At 40.4% G+C, this 15,439-nt stretch overlaps 1 protein-coding gene across 1 annotated transcript in view; it reads left to right on the top strand.

Annotated features, from left to right (window-relative positions):
* Nucleotides 1-15,439, top strand: part of plcl1 (phospholipase C like 1) — a 101,698-nt gene that overhangs the window by 67,962 nt on the left and 18,297 nt on the right. The window contains exons 2-6 of the mRNA XM_073473067.1: nt 8,360-8,434; nt 8,526-8,813; nt 8,927-9,220; nt 11,207-11,598; nt 14,312-15,437. Of these exons, the coding sequence (XP_073329168.1) occupies nt 8,360-8,434; nt 8,526-8,813; nt 8,927-9,220; nt 11,207-11,598; nt 14,312-15,437 (2,175 nt within the window). The remainder of the gene's footprint in view (nt 1-8,359; nt 8,435-8,525; nt 8,814-8,926; nt 9,221-11,206; nt 11,599-14,311; nt 15,438-15,439) is intronic.

The raw sequence follows: 15,439 nt of genomic DNA, 5'->3' as shown, positions 1-15,439 counted from the left end.
GCATCTCAGTCCTCTTTTCATCTCCCATCTGTCATCTATTCTTTCATTCAGTTTGCTCCTTTCCACTGTATTTTTTATTTGGGTCAATTTTCAAGTCATTTGCTCTGTTTTGTCTGTTTTTTTTTTCTACCTCCACTTCAGAAATCCTTTCATTTTTAACTCATTGTCTTAATTTGTCTTGTCTGACCTTTCTTGCGTCTCCTCTCTTTTCCTGTCAGCTTTTTTCTCTTCAGCATCTCTCCATCTGTGCTGAGATTTTTCCCTGGCAGCAACTCAGTGATGGAGAGAATGATCACATCTGAGCTACAGAGAGCGTAGAAGTAAAACAAGCCGGAGAGAGGGAGATGAGGCTTAAAGCAGGCTGTGGATTATAACTGATAGATGCCCTTTTAGGCCAAGCAGAGCACTGCATTAAAGGCTTTATGAGGACGTGGCCATAGTTTCCTGGATGGCATCGTGTGTCATGCACTGAGATGTCAAAGTGACAGTGGAAACATTCACATAATGCAGTGCGCACACATGCACACACTGGATTAGTAATGACAGCCACAGCAACGTCAGTGTTCCCAAATGTCCATGCTGCCCCAAAGCATCACTAACATCCATGGCCGCCCCCGCCCTGCTCTGTCCACCTAAATACCCGCTGACCTGCTTTCCCTAAGCTCGTCTGTCCAGCCTCCTCGCTGACCAACTTAATAAAAAAGACATTTTGTGGGACAGTTATGTGAACAAAGATAAATAAGCAAACAGCCTTTACTGGAAACTCTGACCTTACTGCCTCCCTGTGTCTGTCAGTGTGCTGGGAGTTGTGGGAATATTGGAATTGGAAATCAATACATGTTTGTGTTGTGAATGGGACAAGGCAACGATTTTCAGCTCACACCCTGTCTCTCTCTGAGGTGTCACTGTTGTGTTTGGCCTAGCCTTCGATCCTGTGTGATGAATATTTGGCCATATAATACACCGGACTTTATGTTCACCGTTTGGTTAAAAGTATTCTCAACACAAGGTCCAACTTGTTGCTTTCCAAAGCTGTCAGGCACATCTTGTAGTCTTCCTCAGCAGATGATCGCCACGTTTGAACTTCACACCCTATTTTAGCTTCAATACGTCCCGTTCATAATTTTAAAAAAATGCCTTTGAACCTTCACACACACACCAACGCAGCATTCTGCTGTAGATATGTTAGGGTTTTTCACTGATTTTTGGGGGGTTTAGAGGGCTTTATTTGAAAATAGGAAAATAACTTCTGTTGTTCTGGACACTGCAGGGTGAGCCAGGATCAGTTAATGACACTACTGTTGATGTTATTTACTAACTTAAAAAAGTGGATGTTGTGTTAAGTTTCTCACGATCAATTCTTTTTACCTGTATTTTATGTCTCCACACTTTTGTCACTTTATTCAAGTTTTATTATGTTTGATTATATCTTGCTTTTAAGGGGGTACCAAAACATGTAACCTACTCACAGAAATATACAAACTAAATTATACACTTTCAAAAGTTGTGCTTTTGCCACAAACACAAACATGAGTATGTAGATAATGCAATATCATAATCTAATTGTGTTTGGCAACACATACAAATGTCATGTCAATGAAGCTGATCGAATTGATAAAATAATAAGAGGTTGTTGAACAGTCTGCACAGCTCAGAAAGTGCTTCCATTTATAGAAAGTGAAGAAAAGGTGGAGAGGAGGAGGTAGATGAGTTAATGATAAAATTATAAAAAATTATACTTCATAATATTGGCGCGAAAGTATATTTTTTGAAATTTTTAAGATCCAACTTCATCCTTAGATATTTCTGTCTATTTATTATGTATATAATTTATATAAATATTTGAATCTATATTTTGTATTAATTATCAATATTATAAGTCCAAAATAACTATCATTTAGCTGAAAGCCTGGTTTAAAAATCAGAACTTTTTTTTCCTGCTTTGTCAACATTTAATAAAAGCTATGGATTTATCATAAAGACAGCATCATTCACTTCAGCAAGTCCCCACTGCTATATGTTTACCTTAAATGTTAATGCCCTTTAGCGGTTTGGATGACAGGAGTAAAAATGGAAGCCAGATGACGTTGTTATAGCATGATGAAGTACACTTAGGGAGGACGTTGGGGTGGGCGGATTGGTTAAGACTTTAACATATGAGACTGCTGTTTGTTTCCTGTTTCCAAGCATTAGTCAACATGTTTTTTTTTTTTTTAAGTATTACTATGATCATTTGTGAATCGATCATGAAGTGTTTATCATTGTAACCAAGACGACAAAGGTCCTCTAACATTAACAAAGTAATGATTTCAAGCCACAATACTTTCCTGTAACAAATAGTGTATTTTAACCAGAACCATGACTTTTCCTGAAACCTGACCGAGCCGTAATGAACCACAGCTATGTCACATCACTAAACTGATTTATTTCTCAACGGTTTTCGGAAGGCAAATAATATCATCCTGCTGTTAGGGCCATCAGATCTTCTCCTAAAGAGGATTTTTTTTCACGTCATATCTGTATCCACAGTATGTTTCTCCTGAGGTTCCACACTTACCAGAGTCTCATTGTCTTTCTCATGTGTCTCTGTCTGTTGTGCAAATTCTCACTTACAACCAGTCCCTACCCATTCTGTTAGAGCTTCGGAATGAGGAAGCAGAGCTGAGGCCTGAAAGGGATCAAATCACATTTACAGGACTTTGTGAGAACATTTAAAGCCTGAAATCTAGCTCCCTCATTGGATCGTGTGTCACCACAGTGTGCGTTCAGCTGTAACACTGTCACCTTTGCTTCCTGGGAGTAATGAAAGGAGGCCTAACAGTCATATAATAAAGTCACACACAGGTTGTGTGCCAGTTTGGATGCAGATTTAATAACATTTCTATCCCTGAACAGTGTGTGTGTGTGTGTGTGTGTGTGTGTGAGTGTGTATGGGGTTTTCAGTGTAGAAGTAAAGTTGTCAGATTTAAGTGCAGGACAGAATGGACCTTGTTTACTCATAGTCTGACAATAGATAAGCTGTGAACAACAGGAGGTTCATCAGGCTGCCACAGCTTGTTATTAAACTATGAATCACTGCTTACCTTTGCCGATCACATAGAAGAGACATTAATAATTGATTAGTGTCCGGTATATAACCACAGATTGTTGGTATTGAGGCTGAGTGAGCCAGTAAAAGGATCCACCGGGAGTCTGGAAACCTGGTTTTCCAGCCCAAGCTCAGGTTGCCTTCAATGCCTTCATGTTCATTATAGATGATGATGTCAGGTTACTGCTCTGTCTGTACGTCTTTCACACAGCTTTTCACACACTTAATACTTCACACAATATTATGTTTCACACAAGCTGAAAAGTTTACACAAAGCATACAGTATGACAGATATTCAGAGTATGGGAAACATCTCTCTGTTTGGCTTCATGTGTACAATATAAGACTAAAGATAGCAGCATGATGGGAGAAAAAGAGTTCCTTTTTTTTCATTCAAAAATGACATCACAGTGACATGTTTTCACTATGCGGTTCAATAAAGTGTTCTGGGTATTAGGACACAAAGCTGAAAAATCACAGATGTTCAAAAATCTGGACACATTTTCATCACATATCAGCTCAATCTGTCTGTCTGTGATTGGCAGTGGAGATTTGGCACAACCAGATTCTCTTTGTACTTCAGAGGATGTGGATGAAACCTGTTTCCACTGCATAGTGAGAGAAGAATAGAATTAAAAGATGGAAATAGAAAGTGTGACTAATGATCATTTTTGTGGCTCGCTTTATCAGCTCAAAAACATTCTTAACATTGTTTTATCAACTTGATGCTTTGATTGCTGAGGCCCTTGATTTTGGATTGTTGACCTCTACAGGAAATGGGGTGGGATTTTAATAGGTCCATGACTTCTACTTATGTAGCGACCCCAGCTGTAAAACCTGCTTATATAACTTATTTTCACATGCTGTATATCTGTAATTGATGTTGATAGTATTATAGTACATCAATGTTATAGTAGTAGTAGAAGGTAATAGTAGTAGTACTTGTACTTGTACTAGTAGTAGTAGTAGTAGTAGTACTTGTAGTAATATTATTATGAGTATTATTATTATTCTTAGTGTTGTTATTTTCATTATTGTTTTAAATATTGGGCAGTAGGGTCTGTGAGACCCCAAACAATGAAGAAGTAAAGCCATTGTCTACATATTAGGAAGAGCAAAACATTTCAATATTTGTTATTCTGACAAAATAAAACTGTCAGTGGATTTCTGTGGTTGACTGGTATGCTGTGTTGTGTAGGTGTTTTTCATGGCCTATACTCTATCTTCAGTGTTTTTGCTTCCATGTTCAAGGCCATTTAACTGAAGCAATTTTAGATATTGAAGACAAACAACCTTTACTGCAAATGCACCTTAATCTGTACATACCAAATGGAGGCAGCAGGGGACAGGACGGCACACAGGAGATGGGCCGACTCTCTGCATTCAGCCCCACATGTAATTACTGCTGTCATTTACTGCTGTCATTTCAGCACGACCATTGCAGCTCATTACAAATCAGTGAAAAGCTATTATCAGGGCCCTCAGAAAAAATCACATGCTGTAGTGCTGATGAAAGTTAACTTAACATCGACATTTGCTCACCGAGCAGAAATGAAGATGCCAATCAATCTGTCAGTAGCTGGAGGCAAGAAACAGGGATGTTAGCAGGGTTACAAAATACTGTAGGTGTGTGTGAACTGTAAGAAAGCTGGTTGGATGAGAGAAGAAAGATATAAAATAAGATATTTACACCTGTCACCTTTGGAACAAAGAAATACCTCCAGATATTCATTATCTTTTGGTAAAGATGAACAGGGCTGCAATGAACAGTTCATTTTAATATCAATAATCAATTTATGTGTCATTTGCCTAAGTGTCTGCAAGGCACTTAAGAGAGAATCGCACAAATATTAGAAGGTGACATGGTAACAGGGGTGGATCATGTACTCTGCTGGATTTACTGCTGTTTGTGAAAGTCCTCTGAGAAGGAGGTGTGGACGCAGTGTAGATGGGATTTACAGGAGAGAGAAGATTGCAATGAGGAAATAAACATGTATTAGAGGGGAAATAAGTAAGATATGGGAAGAATTTTATTTATAAAGCATTTTAAAAAGGACTAACGCTATCAACAGAATGTCAAGAAACAACAGTGTTGACGTTTTGTCAAAGACATCTATGTCATAAAGCAGCTGGCCCCGGCCTGTCCTGTCTGTAATACCACTTTGTACCTCAAGAGTGACAGTCTGATAGTCCCCATTATTTCTACTGGGAGATGTAAACAGGGCGGGTTTGCTACTTAGTCTAATAAGTAAACAAAAAAATATTTTTATTATCATATTTTGAACAAAACAGAACAATACAACCGTACACCTTCTAAATTCAAGCTGGTTCTGATGCCATCTAATGCCGCTCCTGTCTTCATCTGCTGTGTCTTCTTGTCCCTGGAGTCATAGTCCTGTAAGAGTCACTGTAAATCACCTCTGTACTGTATCCCCTGTCTCAAACTGGCACCCGTGGCTCTCAGAGGCAGTTTGGTGTCCAGCCGTTCTCACTGGGAGTTCAGTCAAGCTGAGCCCCGTTGGCTGATATAGCAGATAACAGTGATTCTGCTCCCTAGAGTTTTGGAGGTACCTTCGTATTCTGGCCATTTCTTACAAATAACCCCTTTAAATATAGGCTTGTATGTTAAAAATGAAGCACTTTGTTAATAAACACAGTATCTAATTGCACAGATGCTGTCTGTTTTCATCCAACTTGAATTTGAACTCAATCATCAGTGAACTTTAGGATCACAGCTGGCTGCAACTCAACATTTCTTTGTTTTGTGAAAAATGTAAGTGTCTGTTTGGCTGCATTTACCTCAGTTCATATCAACACCACCTGCTGCACTCTACTGCTCTGTCTCTCTCTACCGGTGGCGCTGCCATGTTGTGTATGTTTCTGCTTTGTCTTCATTATGTATGTGTTTAATGCCTCCTAATGTATTGATAATTCAGGTTCAGTCAAGGAGCTGACTGCATCAGGTGCTGGATACAGATTGTGGCTGCAAACTTAATAAGAAAAATGCTGCACACATTTTCACCATTCACACCATTTTCTTAGTAGGTCTTGATGTAAATATATTGATGAAAACTAGCAAATAATCACATGAAAAGCTGGACCCTAAATATTTTTGGCATTTTTACTTAAAAATTACTTTAATTATTAAATGATTATCAAAATAGTTGGCAGAATAATTTTCTGTCGATTGAATACTTGATTCATTGACTCATCATTTCGGCTCAACAGACAAAATGATTTGCTGTTTCCTCTTTTAGTGTGTGAAACCTTCCTCTTCCTCTGATTAACATTTGAAGCATTTTTAAATGCTACATTTAAATGTTTTCACACTGTACAGTTTGGAGGAAATAAATGTGTTAAGATATATATAAAAACTTCTTGGCCTCATTCTACTAAACCTACGGACAAAAACACGTCTGCATGCTCAGAGCTTCCATCTCGCTTCTGAAACCCTTCCTGCAAGCCAGCTCACCATGCAGGCTAAATAAGGATGTGAGCATCTGAAGGACCCTGAGAAAATAAAAGCAGTTCGGGCCAAATTTAGAGACTGAGATTACATGGTGGATCAGCTCTTCTGTGCAAAAGAACCCAAAACAAAGTGAAAGAAAGAGCTGTGAAACACTCCTACAAGCCCCCAAAATATCCAAATCCAGTAGTCCATCTCTTGTACTATGAAAACTGCCAGTGTCAATTTTTACAACTCTATCAGATACTTCTTTCAAAAGCTAAATGGGATATTTGTATCATACAGTGGCTCTGTGTTAAAATATATAACTAGTCATTATTATTTCCTTTAAGAGTGAATCATATCACATAGCAGCTCTATTAGATATATTACATACTGATAATATAACTAATATACTATAACCTCATCATCCCAAGGAATCACATCTCATTCTAGTTTTTGATATGGGCATCAAAGTGAATTTGCTCTGCTTTAAAGTTAGAAATCTTTATTGACTTTGGGATGAGAGAAACATTTCAGATTTTTGTTTTAACCTCAAATCTTTATTTCTGTGTATCTTCACAAATTAATATCCGTTATAAATTAGTTTTCAATGCATTCTTTTTTATTTTGAATTGATCAGTTTCATGGTTTTCTTTTATAGGCAGTAGTTTGCACAACCTATCACCACATACAGTAGGCAGTAGTACTCCTCACTTCACTGGCTTTCAAATATTGCACCACCTCCATCTATTGGTCTAAAACCACATGACCATTTCTCAAAGTCATTTATGGCCAAAGTCTTTAATTGTGAATGCAGCACTGTATTGTATATTGTTTTTTTCATGTTTCTCCTCCCTCTGAAATAAACTTCATAAATGTTGTTTGATCCTGATGAAAGAAAGAGGCTCAAATCAATTTGTTTGAATAATAAAGTTAAAGGGGCATTCCAGTATTTTAAAGCCTGGACACTATATTTATATGTATTGGTGTGTAAATGATTCACATTTACCAAAAGTTTTGGAATCGGTCTAGTTGATCACCTCAGCTTGTAGATGCAACACGGCTGCAACATAATCCTGTGGACCAACTTGAAGTTCTGTCTACTAAAAGTGCTTGTTTTTGCCACTGACAGGCTGAGGTTGTTATTCAGAGTGTCTGACAACATTAGGAAAACGTCTCTTGCAGAGATAGACCTTTTTGTAAAATAATAGATACTTTTTCTTACCACAAACACAAGTATTTTTCAAAGTGAAGTTTTGCTTGCACAATGCAGATGAGGCAACAACTGTAACAGCCCATCTTACAAGATTCAGAGCGAGACTTCTCCTTGAACCAGACATGTGTTTCTGGTTACAAAAACTCTCTTATCAGCTCTTATTTAACAATAAGGTCTGTCTCTGTAGGAATTATTTCAGTAATGTTGTCAGACACAGAATACCAACCTCAGCCTGCCAGTGGCAAAATACTTTTTTTCTCTGTTGTTTTGGCTGCCAGCTGGGGTGATCTACTAGAGCAATTACAAAACTTTTGCTAAGTATGAATCATTTACACTCTGAAACGTGTAAATTTAAGGCTCAGGTTTGAAAATACCAGAATTCCCCTTTAAAATAGTTCTCAAAACTACAAATCCGTTCAAGATATACCAACAGTCTTTTTTCTTTTTTCGAGATTTTGTACCTACAATATTAATTGTATAACTAGAGGGCAATATCTTTTAGTTACACTACTGATGGAAACTAAAGGTGTGTATGTATTTTTAGACTGTTCCATAAGTCTGATTATCTAACTGTTCTTCTTAACCATCCGCCTTTGTCTTTTCCCAGGATCCCTCAGTGCAGAAGGTGGGCGGAGGCAGGAAGAAGACTGTGTCCTTCAGTAGCATGCCCTCTGAGAAGAAGGTAGTTTAGTATCATATATACACATGATAAAAAGTATGTTATAGCTGGAAATGGATCATAAAGTTGTGTTGTGGTTGGTTTTATATCCCAGGTGAGCAGTGCAGCAGACTGCTTGGCGTTCATGCAGGGCGGGTGTGAACTGAAGAAGATCCGGCCTAATTCCCGGGTTTACTGTCGTTTCTACACCCTGGACCAGGACCTCAGCTGCTTACGCTGGGAGCCGTCTAAGAAGGATGTAGACAGGGCTCGGCTGGATGTGTCCACCATCCGAGAGGTTCGCACTGGGAGGAGCACAGAGACGTTCCTCCATAACGGTCCTCTGTCTGAACACCTGGCTGAGGAAGCAGCCTTCTCAATCATACATGGGGATGACTACCAGGTATCATATTAATGTTTCATCCTTACACATCTACAGTGGATAATCCTACAGTCCTACAACCTGTTAGTGTTCCCATTCAGCCAGTGATCTTTATTGTCTTTCCCTCCCTACAGTCTCTGGATTTGGTTGCATTGTCGGCAGATGTGGCCAACATCTGGGTAACGGGCCTCCGCTACTTGTTGGCCCACCCCTCAGTGATTGGGGGTGTTGGAGGAGGTGTTGGAGCAGGAGGAGGGCTGAATGAAGGTGGGGGTGTGGCAGTAGAGGGCAGCCTAGGAGGCAAGTTGAGGAGCGAGTGGTTGGCAGCGGAGTTCGCCCAGGTGGATGAAGATGGCTATGGCATCGTGTCAGAGGATGTGGCAGTCACCACTATCTGCAAACTGTGCCCGGGTATCAAGGAAGCCAAGGTGAGGGGGAGCATGGCTGGGTCTTCTGAATGTGAATAAGTCATTTACAGCTGCAACCATTGATTAGTTGTCAACTATTAAATTAACTGCCCACTATTTTGTTTATCATTTGACTGGTTTGAGTCCAGCTCTTCGATATGAATGTTTTCTGGTTTCTTTCCTCCTCTATGACAGTTCACTGAATATATTTGGGTTGTGGACAAAACAAGTCATACTGGGCTTTGGGAAACACTGGTCGACACTTTTCATAATTTTCTGACGTTTTTTCATTTAGTTGTTTGGTCAATGGAATGATGGCTTGATTTACAATGAAAATAATCATTAGCTGCAAATTTCAAATTGTACACCTTTATGCTTATGATCCATGCAGACATATATAATGCACAGGGATAATGATAGTTGTCACCAAACAAACTTTTTTGCTGGTTGCATTTGAGTGTCAGAAAATTGAGAGAGTGAATATTGGAAAAACATTTATTAGGTGGCCAGAAACAAGACTGCAAGTGAATGATTATCTTCCCCTGAAAATGCTGGATGTGTAAACAAGCACCTCACAAGTTCACCATATCAACCAAAAAAGTCACAACATGTCAATGTTGTGTTGACAACTTCTTTTCTCTCTACAGCAGTTCTAAAAACAAATAAAGAGCAAGAATGAAAAGAGAAAGTATCTTTATTACCCTCCAGAGAGTAACATGCTGATAGGTTAATAACAGATTGAAAAGTGTCAGTCAAAACAAAATGACATGGCAGAGCCTACGGGATTTTTCAATTGGATTTTAATTATTGCAGAAAGTAAGTTCTGTGACAAACACAGGTTTATGACACTTATACATAGTATTCAGCAGGATAAATTAACATAATACACTTTTATGATTTTTGAAGTGCAAACGAAAACACCAGAAGTAAAAAGCTGATGTTAGGATATAAACAAACTACATCGCGGTCACATGACTTCAATGTCACCACCACTAAACTTCCTACCAGACTATACAATACGTACATACATTACATTACTAGACAGTTGTTAGTCTACAAGTTGTAAAGTTAGAGTTAGAGTAGATTACAACTAAGGTCAGCTGTGAATATAGACTAGTGAGTAGATGAGTCTCTGTGTTCTGTGTGATGATGTTTAATGTCCCCAACAACCTCTGTGGTCTCATTTAGACATACCACACAGAAAGTGAGTATATCTGACAAAATGTTTGAGACACATTCACCATTTTCTGGCAGAAAGCAAAGAAACACACCGTCATGTACTGTAATAACATCTTTGTAATCATGACTGTATGTCATAACAGCAGGTGATAGTACATCTGCATCACCTCAGCCACAGCAGGAGCAGCGTGTTTCCTGATCAGATGGTCTGCTCCTGTAATTAGAGCAGCACAATGTTTAATCCCTCATGACAAGAGATTTGTTGCTTTTTTGCTTTTGCTAGTTTGGATTTCTGATATGCAGTTAGACACGGCTTTGTAGCTTCTCACTACCTGCTCCTGTATCACCTGATGACTGAACAGCAGGCAGGCTCGACGGGACTGAGTTACCGTGGAGACATAGAGAGCATAAAAGTCTATTGGCTCAGACATTTGACATGACTGCTGACTACCTACAAGAACTCAGGCACATTTTAACAAGATGATGTCAGGGAGGGAAGATTTTTTTCAAGCGTGGGCTGAACACAGAAGAAAAGAGAGTGATAGAGGAGGAAGAGGAAGCAGACCAGAAAAAAATATGAAAGAAAGATGGAGAGATGACGGGGAAGGAACTAAAGAGAAGAAACAATAAACACATTGTGTTGTTTAATGTGGATCACTTTAATATCCTTATTAAAACAATATAAATCAAGTTTGATCAAAATTGTCAGCTGTGATTGATGGAGTGAGTCATAATGTTGGCTAACTATTTACTCACTTCATTTCCTGCTCAGTTAACTGCCCGTCCTGCCTGACCCTCTTCTCTTTTATCCACTTTCTCTTTCCAAAGGTCCGCCTGCGTTTTAAGGAGATCCAGCGCAGCAAGGAGAAGCTGACCTCCCATGTGACACGTGAGGAGTTCCAGGAGGCCTTCTGTGAGCTTTGTACCCGGCCGGATGTCTACTTCTTATTGGTGCAGCTGTCGAAGGACCGTGAGTGTCTGGACCCTCAGGACCTCCGCCTCTTCTTGGAGACAGAGCAGGGTCTCTCTCTGGCTACAACTGAGGGCTGCTGGGAGCTCCTGAGGCGCTTTGAGCCCTCAGCCCAGGGCAGAGAGAGAGGACTGCTGGGTCTTGATGGGTTCGCCCGCTACCTGCAGTCTCCAGAGTGCCAGCTGCTCGACCCAGAGCACCTGGGTGTTTGTCAGGACATGAACATGCCTCTATCCCACTACTACATCAGGTGAGTGGTGCATTTTAGTCTGATTAGAGCAACCTTTTAGAATTAAAGTTCTACATTCTGTATTACATAGTAATTCACGCCAGTCATTTATATAACTGCAAAAAATATGTCCAGTTAATCTCACAGTAAAAAAAATCACAACCATTTGTCAAGTCAGTACCTTGAACAGGTGATTAGAAACCATAACTAGGCACGTCCAGCCTGTGAAGCTTCTGTTTTTCTACATGTTGTAGTGGTGTGAAGTCTATAGGGTTGTGTCTTTTATTAGCCTTTCCAAATCTAAAAAATGCAACAGCAGCATAGCTGTATAAGGAATGGATTAAACAGCCTGTCTGTCTGTTCTAATGTAAACAGATATTAGCATGCCTGGCTAACTAGCTTACTACCTACAATAGTTTTCACTACCTGATGTGAGTAGCTGCCTGATCCAAGTAGCACATGTGCAAGCGTGTTTTCCATCTTGGGCAGGTCTGGCAACAACATTTGGCCAAACTACACACACACCTCAGGTAAAACCATACATTTGTTAAGTTAGATTATGAATATATTTGCCAATTATCACTTGATAAGTGCGGGGTGCCTGTCATAGCATAGCATTTTTTAGTACGACTACTACCTACATTGTTTACCTAACTTTCCAAGATGGTGAATGCGCTCACGCATAAACTACACTACTCACATGGGGAAGCTACTCACATCGGGTCCAGGGCGGCATTCCGAAGGGCCACTATTCCGAACGTTCACTTTCATGTTTCGGAATGCCGGACCATTCGGAACCTGAAACCCTAACCTTAACCATGACCCGGTCGGAATGGCGGACCGTCGGAATGGCGGTCCTTCGGAACGGGTGTCGCCCCCCACTCACATCGTGTTAGTGACAGTAGTAACAGAGTGTTAGCTTTACGTTACAAAGCAAATTACTCTTATTAATAATAATATAGGCTAGCTACCTCTGTCACTGTGTGGGATTATAGGTTCAATCTGAAAAGTCCCTGACTAGAGCATACTGTGTGAAACTAGTCCTGGATTCTATTACATCAGAGTTCACTGTCAAGTTTAAACTGTGTATCTTCCCCATACCAAAAACGACAGCAGCACTAACATTACTCTGTTCTATTTTAAGCTGACACTCCAGCAGCCACAGCCACACCTGTTACCTGAGATCGAGTCATTTCGATATATAGACATCAGGTTATGTAGATAACATGTACATTTTTATTTATTACACTAGCACTACGCTGTACTCCAAAAACAATGCTGCTCCTCAGTTCATTGTCTTCCACATCAATCACCTGTTGAGGATGTCAACCTTTTGCCTGGGACATGTAGCTTTACCTTCCGTCTTTTAGCATTATATCACGTATGCAGTGATCTTGTGCATAAGCAGGGTAACGGATTACATTTAATTGGGATTAAATCAACCCAGATTACCTCTGAAAAAATGTGAAATTAGATTATACTTACATTGACATTTTTTTCTGAAGCATTTTTGATTATGTCTTTAAAATATGGCAATTTTTTATGATAACGAATGATATATTAACTCATAAAAAGTGCGTCACTGTATTCGTAAGGGTCACTTGATTTGACCAACTGTAAATGCTGAGTATGCAAAATGCATTATATTTGCATTGAAAATATTTTGAGAAAAAAATAATAACTATGGAACTTTCTTTAGCTGCATCAATTAAAAAAAAAAGTCCAGTATATCATATGTTTGATTTTGAACTAATCCAAAAGTATTCAGATTAGATCATACTTTTTTGTAATCCATTGGATTACATTACTTATTAGAGAAACTGCCATGTGTTGAGTGATGGACTACATTTCAAAGTAATCTGACCCAACTCGTAAGTTAAACCTTTCTTTGAAGCCTTAAAAAGTTAGTCAGAGACGGAGCTTTTAACCAACTCATCAACGTTGCATTAGCTCGCTACATATAGCTGATATAATTTGCTAGTAGCAGTTATAATCTAGCCTGCATAATTCATGTGTTCACATTCATGTGTATCATTGCTTCAAAAATAATTTTGAATTTGAGTGTTAAATCTGTTAACACTGAACTGCCCGTGGCGTGCAAGAGTTAAAGGCTTGACTGCTATAGCAACAGTATGGCTAAGCATGAGGTCAATAAGACAGTTCACCACTAAGAAAAAATGTATATTCTGTAATATCCGATGGTCCACTGACATTCACGTAACATCCATATAAGTAGAGTTTTTCTCCAGAACATTTCTATATAAAGCTTACAATCTCTGACTGAACCACTCCTTTTGTAACAGTGGCTGTCCACTCATCTGCCAGATGGTTCTGCTTACTCACTGCACTCTGCATACCAAAACAAACATTTGAGAAAATTGTTCATATTAAATTAGATAAAATGTGCCACTATTACGTTCTATATCGGGTCTTTTATTTTTTTTCATTTCATTTTTGAAACAGTAAACTACCTTACTGTGTAGCAACATGTGTCAAGCAACATAGGATTAGGTAGACAGAGTTAAGGCTTTCATATTGGGCTAAAATGTTTTCTCTATAAATGTTGTTGTCATTAGGAGTCAGTCAGTGATTGTTTATTTTGTGTGTCACCAGTATTTTCCTCTAGATATTTTCAGCTGTCACTGAATGTTATTAATACTACACATAATTTAGGAATATTATCATTATTTTGACTAGTGTATGAATAGTATTGTTGATTTTTTTTTTCCCACAGCACCTCGTACCGCTCCTACCTGCTGGATGACCAGGTCCATGGCAGAGCAGACCTGGGAGGGCTGATCAAGGCCCTGCAGTCCGGCTGTCGATGTGTGGAGCTGGGAGTTACTGATGGCCCAGAGGGGGAGCCTCTCCTTGGGGTCGACTATGGGCCAGACATCCCTCGCCATCACCATCACCACCACCATCACCACCACCACCATGCCCTTGTCACTATCCGCTCTGCTCTGGAGGTGGTCAATAAGTATGCCTTCCTGACCTCTCAGTACCCGCTCTTGTTGTACTTGTGCCAGCGTTGCTCTCCTGGTCAGCAGCGCACCATGGCACAGCACCTAAAGAAAGTGTTTGGCTCCCGTCTTTACACTCCAGAGGCCCTACCTGTCAGCCTGGGCGGGCGAGCCACAACCCTCCCCTCCCCTGAACAGCTGAAGGGACGCGTCCTTATAGTGGCGAAGAAGCTCCCTTCAGAGCAGGATGGGTCTGACGGGGAGGTATCTGAGGAGGATGAGGAGATAGGAGGAGGGGGGCCTTTGGCAGGACGGCGAATGACCATCCCTGGTGAGGAGGAATTGGGTGTGGTCTTGGTGGTGCCTCCACCCTCTCAACCCAGGAAGCTTCGCCTCCACAAAGAGCTGTCAGACCTGGTGGCTATTGCTCGGACAGGCAGCCGCAGCTTCTATAGCCAAAGAGCCAGTCACAAACAGGCTCAGCAGCAGTCACCTCCCAGCAGTCCCTCCTCCCCCAGCACGCCGATGCCTCCTGAGCCGCCTTATTGGACACTGTGCTCCCTGGGTGAGGGAGAGGCTGGTCGACTGACCACTGAGAGCCCTGAAGACCTTGTAATGTTCACCAAGCGCACCCTAACCAGGGTACGACCCAGTTCAGTGCGTCTGGACTCCAGTAACCCCAACCCACAAGGATACTGGAAAGGAGGGGTCCAACTCGTGGCCTTGAACCAGCAGACCCCTGGCGCCATGCTGGACCTTCACAGAGGTCGCTTCTCACAGAACGGAAGGTGTGGTTATGTTCTCCGGCCCGCTGTAATGAGGGATGAGGTGTCGTATTTCAGTGCTCATACACAGGGCTGTGTGCCAGGAGTGCCCCCTCAAACTCTGCGGATTAAGGT

This window comes from Pagrus major, chromosome 9, assembly GCF_040436345.1.
Source record: "Pagrus major chromosome 9, Pma_NU_1.0".
Lineage (NCBI taxonomy): Eukaryota > Metazoa > Chordata > Actinopteri > Spariformes > Sparidae > Pagrus > Pagrus major.
Note: the sequence above shows the minus strand (reverse complement) of the source record. Positions and strands in the feature narration are given on the sequence as shown.